This window comes from Phalacrocorax aristotelis, chromosome 10 (genome assembly GCF_949628215.1).
Source record: "Phalacrocorax aristotelis chromosome 10, bGulAri2.1, whole genome shotgun sequence".
Lineage (NCBI taxonomy): Eukaryota > Metazoa > Chordata > Aves > Suliformes > Phalacrocoracidae > Phalacrocorax > Phalacrocorax aristotelis.
Genome location: NC_134285.1, coordinates 24,217,867 through 24,239,674, shown reverse-complemented (window position 1 = coordinate 24,239,674; position 21,808 = coordinate 24,217,867). Strand labels below are relative to the sequence as shown.

At 57.9% G+C, this 21,808-nt stretch overlaps 1 protein-coding gene across 1 annotated transcript in view; it reads left to right on the top strand.

The window, feature by feature from the left end:
* Positions 1-6,335: 6,335 nt before the first annotated feature.
* NTN3 (netrin 3) overlaps positions 6,336-21,808 on the top strand; it is a 31,183-nt gene continuing 15,710 nt past the window's right edge. The window contains exons 1-2 of the mRNA XM_075105881.1: positions 6,336-6,419; positions 15,382-16,377. Of these exons, the coding sequence (XP_074961982.1) occupies positions 15,411-16,377 (967 nt within the window). The 5' untranslated portion in view covers positions 6,336-6,419; positions 15,382-15,410. The remainder of the gene's footprint in view (positions 6,420-15,381; positions 16,378-21,808) is intronic.

Here is a 21,808-nt window from a genome sequence, read left to right as displayed (position 1 = left end):
ATCACCTCCAGATCCCTGCAGTAAGCCCGAGGTTGGTGAGCACCTGGCTGGAGCTGGGAAGTGAGTGCAGACAGAATTAGGTTCCCCAGCACCTGAAGATGCTCAGGTACCTCATGAGGCTAATTGAAAGAGCTCCTTGTGCTAAAGCCAGGGTTTGCTGCTCACTTCAGGCCTGTGGACAGAGTTTGGGTCCCTGAAAAGCAGCTCTCAGATGTCAGATGAGAAGCTTTCCAGGAGAAACCCTTGCATCCACATAACTCTGCTAAGCAGAGATGCTGCTGGCGGGTGGCTGTGCTTCCCCAAGAGCCACAGCCATGTGTGGAACGTGCTGGAGGCTCCCGTGATCACACGCACAGGCATGCAATACACCGCACAGCATCCTCCCGCTGGTAAAAAACCACAAATTTAGCTGCAAGTGCCCCAGGGGACGGGTTTTTCATGAGTACCCCGTACCGAGCCACCCACTTCCAGGCTGCCGGAGCCTCTCCCCGCCCAAGCCCCCCGAGAGCCGGGACCGCAGCTACGGGGGAACGGCACCACCTCGCGGCTGCCTGGCCGGGCTGTGCTGCCGGCGGGGCCGGATCAGGCCTCGCACCCACCGCCGCCCCTCGCCCACTGGCCCACGGAGCTGGGCCTCTGGCCGGCACCCGCGGCTGCTGCTGCGCCTCTGGGGACGGCTCGGGCTCGGGACACGCGTGTCTCTTTGCCCACCGTAGGGAAGGGACGCGCTGGCTTCTGTAGCAGTCGTTGCAGAGCGGGGGGTGGTGGTCGCAGCCAGGATTGTAACATGCAATGAGGAAATTCTTGAGTAAGCTGCGTACACAGCCATGGTGGTGATGCGGCAATGACAGTAGTTAAAGAAGACCCTTAGTGTGGCTGGAAAGGGCCAAGCTCAGGGCTTGCACCTCAGAAGGCTGCCAAGGGAAGGAAAGAGGCACAAAATCAATTCCTGACCCCCACTAACAGCTGCTTGCCAGGTCTGGGGACCTGCGGTTAAGCAGGACACGCTTATTGCATTCAGCATTGCCCTGGGCATGTCTTCGCTGTGGCAGTTAGCGTGAGCAGGGACATGCCCTTTGTTATGGGGGAAGGGCAGCCACAGGGGGATAACATGGAGCTGGAGACATGCTGGACCTGAGATGCCTGCAGAGCTGCAGCTTGCTGGGGGTACAGAGGGTGTTTGGGGAGGTGTTGCACATCTTTCCTGGCCCCTGCACCTTCCTCCTGCAGCATCCCCCCAGCCCAAGGCTGTGAAGGGCGATGGCACCAGCACATGGCCTCAGCACAGACTGTTGCAGGTTCAGCATCCCTCCAGCCTCCCCCCTGGCTCCATCTTGCTGGGGAAGCTTGTGGGGCAGGCTGGTGCTTGGTCTGCCGCAGCTTGGTCTTGTGCTGTTAGCTAAAGCTCCAGCTCCATGCCTGACCTGTGCGACATTCTGAGCATCTTCTGAGTGGGGTGGGCAGGGCTGGGACAGGGAAAATTCCATGTAACATCACTCTGCAGTGGTGTTATATGCTGGCTGTTGCAGCAAGGTTGCACCTTGTTTCTTTTTCCCAAGCCAGGTTCGCTGCACACCTTTCAGCCAAAAATCCCTGGCCCCACTGGGGTCTGGCTCTTGTGTCTGCTTATGCTTGGAAACAGGTATTTATGTCAGTGGTGAAATGGCTCATGTATAAATGAGACTCAAGCCCCAGATTCTCAGCTTTCCCCTGGCAGACGGCAGGTGAAGGCAAAGGTGTGCATCCATTGGTGGTTTTGCGTGTGGCAATGTTGTTCCAATTTTACACAGGCTCATAGGGGCACCCAGACCTGAAAAACCTTGCTGTGAGCTGCCACCATGGACCCTCACGCTGGCAGAGAAGAGTCTTTAAGGCACAGAGCAGTGCTACTGGTCCCCAGGAAAGGTGTCTGGGCTGCCCCAGTACCCCCGTGGTGCTCGAACCCTGGGCACTGCCTGTACCTGGACCCCAGCGTGGGCAGGCAGCCTGGGAGGTCTCAGTTCTCTGGCCATGCAGAGCGAGAGGAAGGACCCAAAAACATCATGGATGTGCTGGGTCTGCGGGAAAGCTGGTGGTGAGTGGAAGGCCCAGGGCTGGCGGAGACAGACCCCACAGGCTGTTGAGCCACAGGTGAGTCCTGAGCCACTGGCATGATGCAAAGCACACCCAGTGAGGCAGGGTGTTTGTGCCTCTCTGCATGCCCTGGGAAGACCATATTTCAGTTCCTGGGGACAGTTGGGGTGACCTGCACTCCAGAAGAAACCAGGTGTGAGGACAGGCTCTGAACACAGCATGGAAAGGGAGATGTGTCTGCCAGGGGACTGGCAGCCAGGCAAAGGAGGCAGGTGAGGTATCCTTTGAAGAGTAAATGGTACAGAAAGAAGGGAAACATGAGAATTATGGAATCACCCTGAAGACAACCCAGTGACTAAAGTGGGATCCTCTTCTCTCAGTGCACTGGGGCAGGGGCCTGTTGGACCAGCCAAAGGACAGAGACCTCCCTTCTGGCAGCAAACCGCTTCCTTTGCCAGTGAAGAGATTAAAGAAGGGCTCAGGGAAGGTGGTAAATGGGGTCTCTCCCTGACTGCCCAGGAAGGTGGCAGGAGCCTGCTTGGGAACATGAACCTCCACCTCTCAGAGCCTTTCCTACGTGCTGGGTGGGGTGTGGAGGCAGCCAGGAGGAAGGTGCTGCCTGATGCCAACATGTTCTCCTTCCTCCGGTGGGGAGTTGTGGCCCCCCTGCTGCAGGTCCGGCAAGTGGCACAGCCTTAGGGTGCCGGGCCCTTGCATCGCCGTGCCTTCCTGCAGCCAGCTCTGGTCCCCCTGCCTTGTCGTACCCCAGCTGCAGCTGAGCAGGAGGGCAGGGAGGTGACCAGAGCTGGCAAGATAACATGTGTTGTGTCTGCCCGGCTGGACCAGAGTCTGAATTAGAGCCCGGCTCATCGCCTGCAGCGGGTCGGGTTTTGCTGGGCCAGCCCAGCAGAGGGCAAGCGAAGGCCGCGCATTGCCCCTCCCGCCGCCGCCCCGCTCCTCCCGCCGCGCCGGGGATGGGGGATGCCGGCGCTGCTCCACGCCCGAGCTGTGACTGGTCTCGACGTCCCTGCAGGTCAAAAGCAAAGGCCAAAAGAGTCCTCTGCAGGGCTGGACCGGCTGTGAGGCCGTGTTGCGGGGAGGATGTGAGATATGATTGCAGAGTGGGTGTGGGAGTCTGGGTTGTTCAGCCTGGAGAAGAGAAGGCTCCAGGGACACCTTAATGTGGCCTTTCAATATAGAAAGGGGGTTTATAAGAAATATGGAGAGAGCCTTTTTACCAAGGCCTGTAGTGACAGGGCATGGGGCAGTGGTTTTAAACTGGCAGAGGGTAGGTTCAGATTGGACATAAGGAAGAAATTCTTTGCTATGAAGGTGGCAAGGTACTGGAACAGGTTGCCCAGAGAAGTTGTGGATGCCCCATCATAGGAAGTGTTCAAGGTCAGATTGGATGGGGCTTTGAGCAACCTGATCTGGTGGAAGATGTCCCTGACCATGGCAGAGAGGGTTGGAAGTAGATGGTCTTTAAAGGTCCCTCCAAATCATTCTGTGATTCTGTATCTGCCCCAGCCAAGTCGGTGCCGGAGCCACAGCTTTTGCTCCAACAGCTCATGGATGCCTATGCCCTTCCAGCAATCCTTCTTTAAATGAGAAGCCTGGCTGGCACCAGACATCATGCCTCCATGTGGCATGAGGAGCAGGAATGGATGTGCACACAGAACAGGAGCTTGCAGGGGGCAGAGCTTCCTGCAGACACCAGGGTGATGGAAACCACACTGTGCATTCACCTTCTCCTCCCAGCCCTTGCAAATCTGCCCAGGAATTAGTGCAACGGGGTGAGCATTGGGTCCCCCATTCATGGTAGTGTTGCCACACCAAGGGACACCCCGCAGCATCTCAGCAATCCAGTTCTTACTGCAGTGAGTGTCCCATCCCTGCTGATCTCCTCAGCATCCTCCTGTTTGCCAAACCCAGATAAATACTTTTCTCTCTGCTCTCCATCCAGCAGAGAGAGAACATGCAGGGAACAGTGGAAATGAGGAACCAGGAAACAGCTTCTGCCCTTCCCAGCTGGGCTTTCACTGATGTGAGGCCTGTGGACAGCAGTCCTAGGGCTTGCTCGTATGGTGGCCAGCACCATAATGTCAGGTTTGGGTCCCTGGACAAGGATGTCCAATACTGTCCTCTGAGCATGAAAGAAAACAGCAGCACTGAGACTACTCTGAGGTTGTGGGTGGTGGCACAGCCCCACAACTCAGCACCACCCTGGAGCAGCCAGCCCAGCCCAGCCCAGCATCACAGCTCATGTCTACGGTAGTCCTTGTGCTTTCTGGTGAGGAAAACACCTTCAGGTCCATCCCTGGGACAACTCCTGCTTTGTGTCATCTCAGGATTGTGGAGCCTTTTCCCCCATTGCCTTGGTCACCCCAGCCTGTTCTCAGCCCCACGCACAAAGTCCCACACTTTCCTGACAATCGCTCGCCTCACCCTGCCCCATGCTCCCATCTGACCCCTTGCAAGGCAAACACTGGCCCTGTACTTGCTTCACCTCTGGGATCTGCATCCGGGCTGCTGGGGCATTGTGGCTTGTGGCCTGGCCTACTGGCTTGCCAAGTGCAGGGATGTCCCTGACAGAGACGATGGGGCTGCAGGACACCCACTGCATCAGTCTTAAAAGCCTTGAGGTTCCCCTTTCTCTTGGACTGCGTCTCCTCTGCCCTGTCACCTGGTGACTTTGCCTTGTTTATCCATGTCCCTGCTGCTGGAGTAGAGGGGAAATGCATTTTGTGCTACAAGGCTGGGAGCAGCAAACAGCATTTCCCCTGGGACTTGTGGCCAGCTGATGTCTCCTCCTGCAGCAAGCATCTGCCAGCTGGCTGGGGAGAGCACTTCTCCTGCAACCTGCTGCCCCAAAGCAACAGGATGTGGGTAACCAGGGGTCCTCTGGGAGTGGGGCAACGCTGGGTGGGGGCTTCAGTGTCATGGGTGAGCATCATATGGGCACCTTGCCCTTCTCCCCACCTCCGGTACCCTCTTCAGTCCTCACATCGATTGCGAGGGCATCTATGGGAAGGACGTTCCCCAGGCCAAGCTGGAAGGTGTGGGGGCTGTAGTGATGTAAACACAACCCCAGTGAGCAAGAGGATCCAGGTCCAGGTTTTCTGCTTTCCTCCACCGCCTCACACAAATGCTGATTAAATTAGTTTCACCTTTTTCCTGCCCCACTGGCAGGTGGCCTGGAGGTGGCGGGGCTAGACCCTCCTGGGGAAGCCTCTCGCCGTGGAAATGCCCCATTTCTCTTCCCCGACCAAAAATCAGCGGCCAAGGCTGGCCCTGGTGCAGCAGCCCGTGAAAATCCCCCGCATCACGGGATGGAGCAGAGCCTCCATCCTCCTCCATAAGAGAAGGCTGCTCCCCACCTTGTAAATCCCTCATTTCTTCTGCTTTGGGAAGCAGGGGGAGGATTATCGGCTGCCTGCCTTGCGGCACCGGCTAGCCCTTGCGGTGCTGGGCCGCTGCTCCGGAGCCACCAGCATGCCCGGAGTGATGGACCCGCTTTGGGCAAAACCAATTCCCGGGGTCGCGGTGGGGCTGGCTGGGCGGCAGGTGGGAGCTCGCAGCCACCGGGACCCCCGCGACGGTGCCCCGCAGGGGAGGTCTGTCGGCCGGTGGGGCGGCCCCTTCTTCCCCTCCCGGCCCGCTCCGCTCCCGGCCCCTTCCCGCTCCGCTCCCGGCGGGGCGGCCGCGGCGGCGGGAGGGCGGAGGCAGGGCTGGCAGCGCCGCGGCGGGCGGCGCACACACGCACACACACACCTCCCTGCATGTGATTAAATGGCTCGAAATCTGCTTCTGATTTCCTCGGGGAGGTGACTTTTCCCTTCTTTTCAACCCGGGATTTATTGGAGCCTTTTTACTCCGCTTCCAGGCAGCGGTCGGGGCTCAGTTTCTCCACTTCTTGCTTTGATTTTTTTGTTTGTTTGTTTGTTTTTGTTTTTCCCTTTCCTCTCCTTTTCTCCCTTCCCTGCCGCCTCCCTCCCGTAGCCGGAGCAGCCGCGGGCGGTGCGGCGGAGCGGGCGGGAGCACGGCCGGCTGCGGGCACGGCGCTGGGACCCGCCCGCACCGCCAGCGGCAGCACTCCCGCTTTGCACTATTTCGCCTTATTTTGCTTTCTCTCTTCCCCCCCCCCCCCCGGCAATTTGTTATTATTGCCTTTTTTTGTGTGTTTGTGTGTGTTGCGATCAGCAAGGGAAGGGGGAGCTGCCCCCACGCCCCGCCGCCCGCCCCGCCGCCGCCGCCGCTGCTGCTGCGGCGGCCCCGGCCCCGGCTTCTCTCGCCGCCTCGACCCCAGACCTGCTGCCCGGACCGACACCGCTACCTGCCCGGCCGCGGTAAGCTGCTCCTCCAACTTCCCGGCGCTGGCGGCCCCGGCCGAGCCGCTCCCCACCGCTCCCTCCCTCGTTGCCTTTTATTCCTCCCTCTTCCTCCCCCCCCCCCCACCCCCCCACCCCCCTTTATTTCCCTTTCCATCCTTTCACCGCCGAAAACAGGACCTCCCCGCGGCGGGGCCGGGGGTGCTGCCCGCCCGCCCGCAGCCGGGCACGGCCGAGTCCCGCTCCCGGCCGGGGGCAGCCCCGGCCGCTGTCGCTCCGCGCTTTGTCCTGTCCCGGCCCGGCCCGGCTCGCTGCCACCGCCCCGGCAGGGCCGGCGGAGGGGGCGCGGGGGTGCTCGGCGCTGGATGAAGCCTCGCCGTGTCGCAGCCCCCACTCCCGCCCCACGGCGGAGCTGCCGGGGGGACCGGAGCCTCCCGAGGCGCTGAGCCCCGGCCCCGCCGCGGGTGCGGGAGCAGGCAGCGGCGGGAGCGCTGCCAGGCTGCTGCCTGCGGTGCCAGCTCCGGCTGACCCCGCACGGGGCACGCACTTGCCCTCCCCTGCCCACAGCTTCTGCCGGAGGCCTTTATCGCTCAGAAGGTCCCCACCAGCACAAAGCCACTGGGCACCTTTGCAAGGTGGCTTCGCCTTTGCCACCAGCCCAGGCTTGGGGCCATTGCTGTCCCTTGCCAGCACAGCTGCATTGGAGAGACCCCTCTGTGGGGCAGCTCAGAGGGTGAGTTTCCACTGGAAATAGCTCCTACTCGACATACTTGGCTGTGGTGCAGTCCTGGGGCCAGTCTGGGTGAGACCCCTCGGCACCTTGCCACAAACCACAGGGGGGTGAGGGCTGGCTGTTCTGGCCAGGGCATGTGCGAGCGGGTGGTGGCAGAAGGCAAAGAGAAGCTGGGCTGCGTTTGGTAGGTTTGCTTTTCTCTCCTAGAGCTGCTGAACCCCTGTTTCTTCAAAACGCTGTCCCTCCCCCAGCTTCCCTGGCCCGTTGGAGAGTGGGTGGATGGAAATACCTTTCTTGGGATAAGGAGTAACTGGTGTGATTTGGGACGTGGCACTCAGCAGTCTGCTGCCTTGCTTGGCTCTCGCCGAGCAGGGTGGGTGAGGAAGGCGCCTTGGGCAGGAGCAGGAGCTCCTCAGGCAGCTCAGTGGTCCTGCTGGCTTGCCAGGCAGCGCTTGCGCATGGATTCTCCTTTCTCGGGTGAGCTCACCCCGTGAACGTATAGGACACAAACTGGGCTGAGCATCCTCACCGCTGTCTGTGCTGTTTGTGTCAGACCTGTAGTCAGGCTGAGATGGTACTGCATGTAGACTGGGATGTGCAAACCCGAGATGGCTGGAAATGACACAGTCCCTTCTTCCCTGGCCAAGTTTGCTGTTGCCTGTTCTCAAAGCCAGGAGAGGCTGGAGCTCCCTGTAACCAGTGCAGCAGCAATGTGGCTTGAGCCATGCTCTGAAAACACACTCCAAGGCATTTGGATGGATGGAGGGCAACTTTTTTTTTTTTTTTTCTGCAATATCCCATTTATAAAACAGAGGGAGCTGCTGTGCTTTTCTGACCACCTGGTTAAGTGAGCTGGTGACGGGACAGGAGGTCCAGCAGTCCAAACACAGGGTTGGCTCTGTGAGTTCCTACATCCCTTTCTCTTCCACCTGCGCGTGGAAGGAGGAAGGCAGGTTGGGTGCCTATGGTGAAGGCGGCAGGTGTAATGCTGGGTTGGGAAAGAGGCAAGGTGAGCCTGCAGCCTGGGGAAGAAAGAAGTCAGGCCTAGGGATGCAGCTCAGCACACTGTGGCCTGAGGTGAGGAGCCCACCAGAACTGCAAGCTGCTGGGAGTCTAGGCTGAGGAGTGTTGCTGCTGCTCCCTGGGTACCAGAACATGATGGTACCGTCCGGCTGGAACAGAGGTCCGACCTTGGGCGGCAGCTGGCAGAGGTGTGGATCTGAGCAGGGTTTCCCAGCCCTGAAGGAGGTGAGCGTCAGCGCAGGCCCTGGGGCACATGCTGAGATGTCTCTTCCTTCATCTTCCTGTCGCTTCATCTTCCTTTAGCGGGGAAGCAGGCTGCTGTGCCGAGGGTGTCCATGGCACCTCTGCCTCCTGTTCCCCCACCCTTTTAGTCAGGCCCTGCTCCATAAGGAAGCAATTATTTTGTGCCCCCACAAGCCCCTCCCTGAGCCTGCGCAGGACACTTACACTTGTATGGAAACGCGACAGATTTTCCATATTCCGCTTTGCCCCGTGATGTTTAAAAACGTACGTGACGGTCTCTTCCAAATGCTGCAAGGCTTGGCTGGCACTCAAGCAATAACAGGCTGTGTGACACCAGGGGCATGAAATATCGTACCAATAGCCGGAGGGGAGGGGGGGGGGGAATGAGATGTCAAAGTGCAGTGTGTTTCCGGCCCCATTGTCATGAGCCATCCTCTACCCGATGTGAGAGATCTTTCAAAGCCGGCCAAATGTTGTCATCTCTGAATACCATTTTAAATATTCATCCAGACTATTTTCAACATCTGTGCCCGGCATGTTGTGAAAAGGCAACAAGGGATGTTATGGAAACCAGATCACTTTATTCCCATATGGAGTGGAAAGGGGTTGAAGTGTTGAGGACTTCTGGGCTGGGACCGTCTGAGTCCCCTGCATCCGCTGGGAGCAGTGGGAGGAAAACCCTCTGCACCCTGAGGGATGCCACTGGGAGCACACGACAGAGCTGAGCGGTGTGGCAGGAGCATATGAAGCCGTTCAGGGAGCCGGGGTGGGATTAGAGTTGGGGAAAGTGACAAGTCAAGGAGTAGTAGAGGTAAATAAATAGGGTAGCATCAAGGCAGCCATGCTTTCTGCTCCTGCAAGGCCAAGGGCCAAATGTCTCCTTGAGCTGCTGTTGCATTGGGAGCATGAGGAGATCTCCAGTTTGTGCTGGCCAGGAGATGCAACAGAGTGTTGCAACAAAACAGGTTCAGCTCCGCAGCATGTGGGTGATACCGTGCTTAAATCCCGCCTCCTGGGAGCGGGGCCACCTCTACCCAGAGCCACTAGCAAGCAGAGTGGGCTCAGGGGATGCAGCAGGATGCCTGTGCTGGATGTTGGTCTATCCTTCCTGTGGTCAGCGTGGCTTGTGAGTTACTGAAACGCGTGAGCAGGGATGCATCTGAGCATCCAGCCTTTGACAGCTCCGTGCACATGGTTGAGTAGCCTGGGGACTGTTTGCTTCGTGGTGGAGGTTTTTTTTGTTGTTTTCAATAACCTAGGAAATCTGGGCTCTGTTTCTGCCTTTTGTAACGTCAGGCTGCAACTAATTCAAGCCAGGCCAGATTCTGACCACAGGTATGCCAGTGTAAATTTGAATGGAGTCGCTTACGTCTTGGTTTGGCCTGATCTGAATGGAGTTACTTCTGGCTGATGCCAAAGGGGCTGAGGTTAGAATCTGGCCCATCCTTTCCTGCGTGCAGTGTAATTTGTATGTGTCTCCTGGCACCACTGGGGTATCGTATGGCTTGTGTAATTCTGGCTCCGGCCTGCCAGAGTGCATTGCAATATCTATCACCAGGAGTGCCTGCTGCAGGAATACACTGCTTTGTAATTGCCCACATGAGCTGTGCATACTTTGGGGAGCAGGGGCTCAAAGCCCAAGGGGCTCCACGGAGTGGTCGGCTTTGCGGCTGTGAGTCTGTACGTGCTTGGAAGCTTCTCATATTTAAATATCAGAAGAGAGGAGGGAGCTTGTAAAGTGAGGCATCTCCTCGGTGCCATTAGCTGCGTCCCAAGTGGGCACGGGCCGCTCCATTAGTGGCTGGGAAGACGATTAGCACTCCCTGCTGTGCCTTGTCCCTCTGGCCTCTCCCTGCCGTGCATGCTCCCTCCCGCCGGAAAGCCGAGCCCTGTCCCAGCGCCTTGGCTGTGTGGGGTTTTTCCTTTCATTTTAAATACTTCTCAGTTGTGTTTTTTTGTCCCAGCCACACATGGAATGATTTATCCATGGCTGGAGTGCAGTTTGGTCCTGATGTATTCTGCTTGTTGGGTGGGGGGACAAAGCATCCCTGAGCTGGCATCGGTGTGGTGGGTGAGGGACCAGTGTCTGCGGAAGAAAAGGGGGCAGCGGGGACCCCGGCAGCTCCCCAAGGTGGGCCCTGTTCATGGGGCTGGAGCAGATCTGCAGTAAGTGTCTCCCGCAGCATGTGTGGCAAGGGAGGGGGGTTGCCCTCATTAGAAAGGGCCCATAACAAGTGGGAATGTGCAAGGTGTGGTAGCAGGTACATCCTGGTTAAGGGGCATCCTCTGGTCAGATGTGCCCAGTTACAGCTTCTCTGAGCACATCATTCCTCTTCTGCTTTGGGTTCCCTCCTGTCCCACCAGTGCCCTCCTGCTCAGAGGGCACCTGAGCTGCTGGTGGGCTTTAATGGGGATGGCACAGCTCAGCGATGAGCAGTCCTCACAGATGGGCCCTGTCCAAGTGCTTTGCATCTAGTTACTGGATCCCCTCAAGTACTCGGGTCCTTTGGTCCTTGCGCGGGGTTTCTTTGCCCACTGCTCCACAGCTGTGCATTTTGCTGACCCCTGTGGATGGGTGGCTCCGTCCCTGCCCTGTGCTGGCACCCAGGACCTTGCTCCTGTGCACAGGGTGATGCAGCACCTCATGGGGACCAGGCACGCCCATCTCAACCTGTTTCAAGTAAGGCCATATGCTTTCCTTGGGTGATGCGAGCTCCCCACGCGCCGTGCTGACCTGGCCTGCTGCACCGTGCCAGCAGCATCAGAGGAGACTCGGAGGACCAGCGCAGGTCCCTAGCAGCAGGGCAGCACCATTTCCCTACCATCCCTTGGGGCCTTCCCCTTCTGCTCCCAAGCAGGGCTGGCTGCTTGGCTTTAGCCATCACCTGCCCTCTAAAAACCCACATTTTTCAGTGGCAGGGCTGCAGCAGACGGCAGAGCACCGCTCAGGCCACTCGCGCCATCCCCCTCTGCTTTAATTAGTGAAGGCTGCTCCCATGCCACAAAGGTCCTGGGATCAAATCTGGCTAATAACCTCTTCCCTCTCCACCCCGTGTTGTTCCACTTAATCTTGTAATTACCTCTGCAAAGCTGCCACTGCCCCTGGTCTATTGGGTGGTGACCCTGGGCCTACTGCAGGCACCAGCATCTGTATTTGTGGAAGCGCGCTCTGTTTGCTCTGTCTCACCTGCTGCACCTGCCTCGTGCATTCAATTATGGGGACCAAGCATCCACTGGATGGCTCAGCATCGGCAGACGCAGAGCTCTGGGCGTGCATCTGCACCCGGCATTGCTGTCAGCAGCACTCCCTCCCAGGAAGGCAATGGGAAGGGGAACCCACAGTGGTCTGGACCATTGCCCCAGTAAGCCTCCCACAAGGTGGGGAAATGCCACTGGTCATCCCTGGGAAGTGTGTTGCTGTAGGGAGAAGGGGTGTGGAGGCGTTGGATGCAGTAGCTAATTTTTTTAAAGCAATTCTGAAGCGCTACAGCGGCATGACTTCCTTCCAAACCGCATAGCTGTTAGCATTCCCTGAGTGGAGGAGTGAGGAAATCGCCCACCTCAAAAATGCAGTCACTTCTGGGGAGGAGCCAGGAGGGTGGCCGCTTCCTCAGGAAGGGTGAGCCCTGCTGCTGCGTCCCCCCAAGCCTCATGGGTGCTGCTGGTGGTCGGGAGCTGGCAGCCACCCGAGAGCCTCACTGGGGACACCTTAGGGATGCTGTCCCTGGGAGATGCACTCCATTGCTCATGCCCTTCCTCATGCTGGATCCATGTGGGTGCTGAGCTGGATTCGGTGCCAAGGGGCTCATCCCATCACTCCCTGCTTAGTCAGCAGCATCTCCATTTGATCTGAACCAGGGGCAGTGAAAATGGGAAGTGGAAAGGGGGGGCAGATGGGGGCTGGGGAGAGGAAACACCCACTCCCAGGCCTCTCTGGCAGCTTGTTGGCAGTCCTGGGGTCACAGTGAATATGCATAAAAGGGAGCAGATTGCAGCTTGCCCTCCTCTCTGATACAGAGGTGAGGCCCACGGAGACCACCGGCCCCAGCTCTCTTTCAGCAGGATAATGGGGTGAGCCGAGCGCGGAACGTGCGTGCCTGTGTGTGGTCTCGCAGATGATAATGATTTCCATTCATACCCTGCCTCCGCAGCGCTGATGTGCTGCTGGGCGAGCATTGGCTCCCTGGAGGCTGCTCCCCGGCAAGAGCAAAGACCCCAAAAGTTGGGCACCAAATCTCTGGGCTTGTGCCTTGGTATGGATGGCAGGAGGGACAGAGTTTCCCATCGGGGCAGGGAGGATGGGCAGGAGATGCTCATGCCCCCCATGTGCCCCAAAAGCAGTGGTAACCCCATCCCAGGTCCTAGAGCTGCTGCCCCAGCCCTGCTTGTAACACTTTCACCTCTGGGCTCTGCCCTTGCTGCTGTTGGGTGCTGGTGCTCTCTCTCTCCCCTGGGCAGGGGCTTCCCAACACCTTCATGCCTTACCAAATGGGGAATTAAAAGGCCTTTGCAGGTGGCACACCCGAGCGTGGCCCTTCTCATGTGCCCTTGCTGCCACGTGGCAGAAAGAAGATGGTGGGTGGAGGAGACTTCTCCTTGGCAGGGTTTAGCCTTGTTTGGTACACTCTGAGTCGCCCTAGGGTGGATGGATGCAGCTGCTGAGGCATCCTCGGGGGTTTCTTTTCTCTCCTCCCAGAGCAGAGGTCTTCCCATGGGGTTGTCCCCATGCTGCCTGCTGCCCTGGAGCTGGTGGGATGGGAGATGGTGGTGCCTGCATCTGCCTGGGCCCCGCTCTGTGGGGTGTGTGGTGGGATGGGGATGACGCAGGAGCTGGCGGCATCACAGGACTGGAGGAGCTGTGCTGGGTGTCCACAGATATGTGCGTGGCCTGGTCTTGCTGGTTATTGCAGGGGCATCCATCAGCATTTCACAGCCTGCTGTGCTGGGTGTGGGTACAGAAGCAGGGCTCTGCCTGTGGGCTGCTGGGGACTCTGTCTTGCAGCCGGCTGCCCGGCACCAGGCAGGTGCTGGGGACAGTCCCACTGGGATTGCGCTGGGGGATTAATCAGGTGCTGTCTTCACTCAACAGTTGCCAGACAGGCAGATGCTGGGGATCTTGCAGCAGCTGTGGCTTCACCTCCTGCCCAGGAGGCAGCTGCCTGCAGTAGGGCTGGGGCTCTTCACAGCCTGGTGCTTCCTCCACTACAGTGACTGCTACATCCCTGCTGCTGCCCTCTCTACTCCCACAGCCCTTGCCTGCATGCCACACTCCTTGAGTAGGGGGTTCTTGGTGCTCCAGGGACAGCATCCCTTGTCTTGCTGCCTGATGGCTGCCCAGCCACTCATCCATAGGCTGGTGTGTCCCTGAAAATCTCTGCAGTACTGCTGGGGATGCACAAGGGATGAGCTGCTGGGGCGATGGAGAGACCACCAAGGGAGCCACTGATTTTTCAGCAATGAGCATCTCCTTTCCCATTAGCAGAGGATTAAGCAGTGAGGAAACAGCACAGAGGTGGCAGGGCCAAGATTTGACCTGGGGTAGATGTCCAGGGACGGGCTGAGACCCCTGTCCCTGCTCCCCCCTTGACAGGCACAGACTCTGGCACTGGCTGCCTGGCTAGCATGGCTGGAAAGCAGGAGCTTCCCCCGTCAGCAGTTTGGCAGCCTGGAGAGAGGCAGCTTTCTTCCACAGGCACAGCTTTTTTTTTTTTTTTTTTTTAAAGAGAAAACAAAAACAAACGTCCTGGATCACTTGAAACAGGCTGTCCCTTGCCAGCCTCCTTCGGCTGGTGTGGGCAGCTGGACAGGCAACAACAGGGTCAGGGGGCTGTAGATGGGGAGCAAAGTACCTGCCATGCTGGGTCATGCTGCTGGCACAGGGCTTCGTTCCTGAGGGCAAAGCACAAAACCCAAGTCATCCTGTAAGGATTTACTAGTGGGAGAGGGATGAGGGATCCCCTCCACGTGCCCTGGCCCTGGCATGGACTGGTAGAGGCTAGAGAACCCAGCTTGATGGCTGGGGAGGGCAGTGCTGATGCCATCTGCCCAGCCAGGCAGCTTAGGGGTCTACTGCCAACTGCAGTGCTTGGGGCCATTCTCCCATGAATGTGTGAGCCACAGCCATTTGCATGATGCTCAGGATGGGGCATGGCTGATCTGCATTTCATGGGATGCTCCTGCTGCAGCCAGAAACAGCAGGAAGGGGCCATGTGCCCTGGGAGCCACCCAGCATCTCCTGGCCCTCTGCTGCAGCTGCCAGGAGAGGAACCCAGCCAAGCTCTGCACATGATCCTTGCTTTTTTCTCCATTAACAGACAGGCTAGACCTAGACCTGGGTTTCTTGGGGGTGAGACCAAAATAACCTCCTTTTGCCAGTGGGAATACTTGGGTGGTGCGGTGGTGGGATTTGGAGGTGATCCAGCCCCTGGCTCTGAGAGGCCACCATGCCCATGCTGCCAGGGCTGTGGCATGGGAGGGAAAGTGGTCCCAGCCCTGGCTGAGCCCCAGGGCTTCATCCTGGCAAGCTTCTGCCTGTTGCAAAACATCCCACAAGGTGTTTTGCTGCTGTGCCTTTCTCCCACACTGGCAGGAGCTATTTCAGGCTGTGGTTGGATAACTTGGGGTTTGCAGCTACTGCCGCAGCTGAAAGGTCTCCCCAGCCCTTCCCTGCCACTCTCCTTGGCAGCTGTGTGTTGACAGGGATCTCTGAGCTCTACATGACAGCCAGGGCTGCTGGCAGGTGTGAATGTTCCTGTTGCTTCTGAGTATTTTGCTTCTACTGATGAGCAGCGAGGGATTGCTGTGGATAAGGCACCACAGAGTAATTGCCTCCTCGTCCCGCTCCCAGGATGCTCCATCAGTAGACGTAGGGTGGGAAGGTGTGCACAGGTCAAGGGCCAGACGTGGCGGTGTTCCCCTTACCAGCCTCCCCATTCCCCGTGGGGCTGCTAGCACCATTCACTTTCTTTGCTCTCACCCCAGGGAGGAGCCACTTCCCTCACCCCGGGAGGATGGAGGTCCTACAGCTCCTGCGCCTGCTCCTCACCACTGCCATGCTGGGCTTCTCCCAGACAGTGAACCCCTTCGTGGCCCAGCAGACGCCCCCAGACCCTTGCTACGACGAGAGCGGCGCTCCTCGCCGCTGCATCCCTGAATTTGTCAATGCCGCCTTTGGGAAGGAGGTTCAAGCCTCCAGCACATGTGGGAAGCCTCCGACACGGCACTGTGATGCCTCAGACCCCCGCCGAGCCCACCCGCCCACCTACCTGACCGACCTCAACACTGCCTCCAACATGACATGTTGGCGCTCAGAGACCCTCCACCACTCGCCTCAGAACGTCACACTCACCCTTTCCCTCGGCAAGAAGTTCGAGGTTGTCTACGTCAGCCTCCAGTTCTGCTCACCCCGGCCTGAGTCCACAGCCATCCTCAAGTCCATGGACTATGGCAAGACATGGGTGCCATACCAGTACTACTCCTCCCAGTGCCGTAAGATCTATGGCAAGCCCAGCAAAGCCACCGTCACCAAGCAGAATGAGCAGGAGGCCCTCTGTACCGATGGCCTCACTGACCTCTACCCCCTCACTGGCGGGCTCATTGCCTTCAGCACCCTTGATGGGCGACCCTCCGCCCAGGATTTCGACAGCAGCCCTGTGCTCCAGGACTGGGTGACAGCCACTGACATCCGTGTGGTCTTCAGCCGCCCACATCTCTTCCGTGACCTGGGTGGTCGGGATGCCGGTGAGGAGGAGGGGGGCACTGGCTCCACCCCCTATTACTACGCGGTGGGGGAGCTGCAGGTTGGTGGGCGCTGTAAGTGCAATGGGCATGCAGCACGTTGTGTGAAGGACAAGGAGCAGAAGCTGGTGTGCGACTGCAAGCATAACACCGAGGGTCCTGAGTGTGACCGCTGCAAGCCCTTCCACTATGACCGACCCTGGCAGCGGGCTAGCGCCCGTGAGGCCAACGAGTGTCTGGGTAAGTGATTTTTAAATATTTTTTCTTCTGGGCCTGAAACCCCAAAATGTGTCACTGGGGAAAAAAGTGATGGGTGTTGAGCCAAAGTGATGGAAAGTGCTGGTCCAGAGATGCTGAGGAGCATCCCTCTCATTGAAGGGCTCAAGCATCTGCCCTGTCTCTGCTGTGGGTGCCCCTCCAGAGGTGCAGTGGTTTGGCCATGAGTCAAAGCACCAAAACCCTCTGTAAAATCATCCGTTTCTTCCAGCTCATCAGCAAACCTCAGTGTAGGATGTGGGATGCTCAGCTGGGAGTGTTTCCCTTGGGTAGCAAACCAGCTGTCCCTGGGCTGGGAGGGGGAGTCATGACAGTCCCCTGCAGGATGTGCTTTGGGGCAGGGAGCTGGCAGCAAAACCTGGCAGAGATTAAGGAAACACTTGAGATACCCCAATTCAACGTTTTATCGTTCACGTTCAGTCTGGCATGGTGCTTTGCATGGCAGTTTTAGCTTGTCTGTCCTCACAGAAGTTTCCATGAGTTACAAATAGTGTGATCAAAATGAAACATTTCCAAAGCATCAAACTGGCATTGCTTGGCTGTCCCACTCGTGAATCTGTGGGATTTTGATGGAGATTTTTGCCTTTTCTCCTGATTTGGGATGTGTCTGGGGGATGTCAAAGCCCTGTGAAGGTCTGGGAGAGGGAAGAACAGCCTCTTGCTCCTCCTAGACCGGAGCCCAGGTCCAGGGGGCAGAGGGTAGCGGGAGGATGGAGGCAAGGGAAAGCCACACCATTAATCAGCCCCTGAAGGGCTCAGTGGATGTGCCAGAGGTCAGAGGGACTTGTTAGTATTTCTGATCAATGTCTTGTTGAGATCCCAGCTGTCAGCTTAAATGTATATATATGTTACAGTAGATTTCTTCTAAGAATGGCTAAAAAGGTAGTGGATTCAAAGTGCCAGAGCCGATGCTTTAAACCACCTCAAGCTCTGTGGGAATGTGTCAGCCCTTGCGTTTTCCCACTTGTCTCAGAAAGATAAGTTTTGGAACAAAGCTTGGAAGAAAACAACCCTCAACTCCATACCCTGCCCACGGCTGCTGCTTCCAGCTGTCGGCAGGTCAGGGCTCTGGCTGGTGGGTGAACCCATGGAAATCCCCTGGGACTAAAGGAGGACCACAACCTGATTGATGACTGCCTTCCTTGTGGCACCCCACACTGCATCCTCCTTGCTGCTGAGTCCTCCGGTAAAGCATCATGATGGCAGCAGAGGTAGCTCTGCTAGCACAAAAGGGGTTAAACTGGAGGACCCTCATTTTGGGGGAGCATCCACATATCTTCTGTCCATCTTGTCCATCGCAGGGTGAGAATCCTGCTCCACAGGGCCATGCTCCCGAGCATCCCTGCCCCCATCTGCGTCACCCTTTTGGCAGATGGGGCTGAAAAGATAAATGAGGAAGTGCAAAGGAGGCGAGGGCATGGTGCGGTCCCTTCAGGCTTCCCCTTGACAAGCCCTGTGCACAAAGACCCTTCTCCAAGCTGCATGTGAAAGTAGTTTTTCCTGTTGATTCACTCTCCTTCTTTCTCCCTTTCCCCTCTTGGGCTTTGTGCCCTCTCTGAAGGGACCTGAAAGAGCTTCTCCATCACCCGCCTCCGAAGGGCTTAGCGGCTGAAAGCTGGATTAGCTCCCTGGGCCTTCCCCTCTGTGCCTTTCAACAATGACATCTCCCCAGCCAGCACGAACAGACGCAGCAATTAGCACCAATTAAAAGGAGAGGCCGCCCGGGAAGTTCCCTTTGCTCAGCCTGGGGCTGTGGGGTTTCAGACTTGGTCCTGCAGCTGGGCATCAGTGATGCCAGCTCGTGGTGCTGGATGGTTGCGTGTGGCTGGGGAGGGGTGAGGAGGAGGAGGGTGGAAGGATGCAGGAGCTTGGCAGCCCTGTGCCAGCTGAGGGGCAGGGTTGGGGGGCTGCAGCGCCCTGAAAGTGGAGCTGTATGGAGCCACGGGGCTGGTATAGCTTCAGGTCATGCAGGGATGTTACCTCTCTGCTCCCCAGGGCCCTGCATGGGGGTTTGTCCCCCTCCAGTGCATGGGAGTCTCTGCCTGCTCTGGCATGGGGACAAAATGATGTCCTGCACCATGTCATGGTGCTGGGACATCCTTCCACCCAGCTGCAGGTGAGGACAAACTTGTCTTATTTCACAAGAATTTCTGCCTCTGGCTGATGTGGGAAAATGAAGAGATGAAATATTCCAGTGATGCCTGACTGCTATAGGGTGGCCATGGCATTTGCGGGGACACCGCCATGCTGCATTGTTATGGGGTCAGCATGACTTTGGCAAACAAGTATGTTTGGGGATGTCACAGCTGGGATGGTGACAGTGCATTTACCAAGCTGCTGGCTTGGCAAGAGGGCACAATGCCAGCTCCATGCCACAGGGTGTGTGGCCCCATGCCTGGTGGTTAGAGTATGGTGCCATCAGTCCATGGGCACAGGGGGTTCTCCTGGTACCCCAAAGGGCTGCGTGTCCCAGAGGGAGCTTGCCCTGCCAATATTGGGGTGCTCTGTGTACCCTCTGGTGTGTCCTGCCCAAAACAGGGGAAAGAGAAGGGCAGGAGAGAGACAGACGTGTCCCCATCCATGTGTCTCCCCCAGCTTTTAGCCCAAATCAGGCTCATTAAAGGATAACCCCAGCAGAGTGACCAGTGGGAGCAGGATCGCCAAAATCCTGAGCCTCCCCCCATGTGATGAATCAGGTTTATTCTTGCAGACTCACACCTCCTCCTTCCCACTGCTGCTCCTGGTCCCTGACTGCACACATGGAGCTGCTCGGGGCAGCCCAGTCACTCCCTCAGCAGGCTGTCCCCAAAACACCCGGCCTGGGGAAGTGGGGGAAGCAGATTAGCGCAAGGCAGCCACTGGAAGTAATTGATGCACTCACTGGTAATGCGGGAGCTCTTGTTCCCTTTGTGGCTGCCGCTGCAGGAGTGCTCCCCAGAGCACTGGTATAATGCACAGTGCACTCTTTGATGTGGGGGGCTCGGCGGGGAAGGGGCTGCGCTCTCCTGGGAAGACCTCGCTGGCTATTGCTCCCTCTGCTTCAGGCTGGGGGGCTGTGGCAATTGATCTGGGATGCCAGTGCCTGAAAACACCAGTCCCTGGAACTGTGATGGGATTTAGAGGATCCCATGTGCTTCCCCTGTGTCCTCCGCCCCTTCCTGTACGTGTTTGCTTTCTTTTTCTATCTCAATGCTTCGCATGCAAAAATTATCTCAGAAATCCCCCAGTGAGCTGGCCTGGGCTGTTTTACCCCATGGAGCTGGAACTGTGCTGCTGGTGGCCTGCTGGCCGTTGCATCTGTAGCCTCATCTCTTGCTGCATCCTGCCTGGCAGGATGCTCCTTGCCCTCTCCCCGGCAGATATGCGGGAAACCAGCAGGTTCCCAGCAGCGCCGGCCACAGTCCTCACCTGGGGAGAGCAGGGGGGAGTGGTTGAGGGTGGGTGATGGCTTTCAGAGGTGAGTAAGCAGGCAGCATCCCCTTGACACCCCTGCTTTGGCACCTGCTCCCCATGGGGTGCAGCATCCCAGTGGATCTGGGGTGCAGGGGCGGGCAGCCACCACAGTGGAGGGGATTAACACTTGTCTGACCATCCTGAGTCCTCGTCCTCCCAGGATGGGGCTGGTGTGGCTCAGCCTTGTCCCTCACAACCCTGTTCTCAGCTTGCAGCCCCGCAGGGAGGGCTCTCCACTTCTGATTCTCCTCCTGCTTCTTAGTGGTAGAGGTGCAAACCCTGGCCTCTCTCTCCAAACACCTTCCCCGTGATGGAGGCACAGCGCAGATGGGAAGGAATGGGCTCCTCTGGTCTCAGTTCCCATCCCCCGGGAGGAGGTGCAGCCCCATCCTGCCCTGCCGTCCCAGCCAGGCTCTCCTCCAGCCAAAGCAGGGGCGTAGCTCGAATCCTCTGCGGGTTGGCAGCAGCGGCTGGTCTAGGGTTTCGCTGAGCTGGCTTCCTCCACTAATTATTCCCAGGGAACTTGTAGGGGCTGCAAGCCCCCCTCCTGCCCTGGGGGCTCCATCACCTGCCACATGTATGCCCCCGTGCATGGCGCTGCTTGTCCTGTGCCAAGGTCCCTGTGCCAAACCTCCTCGTGCTGTCACCCCAGGCTCCTCCATCCACAGCAGCCTGGAGGAGAAGAGGTTGTGGCGTGGCCAGGGCCTGGGCAGGGGTTCCAACGCCATCAAAAGGGGGACAGAAGGTTGCTCCATTGCAAGGTGTCAATGTTTAATTAGTCTATTGTTGCAAATTATTAGATCTTGTGATTGTTTAATTGATCATATGATTGTTTAATTGGGCATACTGTACAAGGGCGGAAGCGAGCTACCACGTAATTAGCCCCAAACTGTGCAATTAAATTCTTATTAATACCCCAAACAGCAGGGAACATTCAAGCCTTTAATTAGTGATTAACGGGAGTCAGACAGAGCTTGCAACCGAGTCAACGCTGAGGAACAGTGCAAGTATTTAGCTGGTTAAGAGGGGGGACCCGTCTGCCCCAATTAGCACCGGATGGCTGCACCGGGGGGTGACGGGACGGTCACGCATGGTGGTGTGACCCTGTCCCTGAGCAGGGGACAGCCACCCATCCCAGCGTGGCCAAGCCCAGCTAGGTCCCCATGTCAGCTGGCCAGGATCATGCCAAAATCCCAGCTCGGCTCCTGCTAAGCCGGCGGCAGTTTGCTGACACCCAGCCTGGGATGGGAGCAGCCCAGAGCAGGCAGCATCACTGCCTGCAGGCAGAGGGGATGATGGTGGGCAGCAAGAGGTTTCTTCCCAAAAGCCAGCTCCTGGGAGGATCTGTGTCCTTCTCCCATGGAAAGGTGGCCCTGGGGCTGACAGAGATGTGCCACTCGGGATGGCCCCCAGCCCACGGCAGGGTTGGTGATGCCGTGAAAAGGCCCCAGCCAGTTACTCTCTCACCAATTAAACTGGAGGCAGAGAGAGACCTGCGCCGAGGGCGGCGAATCATTTACCTGACCTTTCTCCTCCACTGCCCATCACCTCCCCTCTGGGCTGCGTCCCCTTTCCTTCCCCAGAGGATGCTGGGGGTTCATGGGGGGTGGCCCTGAGCATTCCCAGCGGGACAGTGAATCTTCCTTTTGGGGTGACCTAACTGGCCTTTTGGTGATGTAAGGGAATAACGAGGACCCTCTACCCCCAAAAAATTGCTCCTTTGCTGCAGTTATGTGCGGCTGCCTCGGTTCAGTGGCACGACCCACCCTGGCTTGTCCTGGTGTCTGGTGAGCACTAGAGCAGCCTGGTTGTCAGGGTACTTCACTGCATCTCTCCTGGCCCTGCCAAAGCCTGGCCTAGCATCGGCATCCCCAGCACAGCCGCATCCTAGTCAGTCTGGGATCACAGGCAGTATTTGCTGCTCTCCCTCTGCATCCCAGCC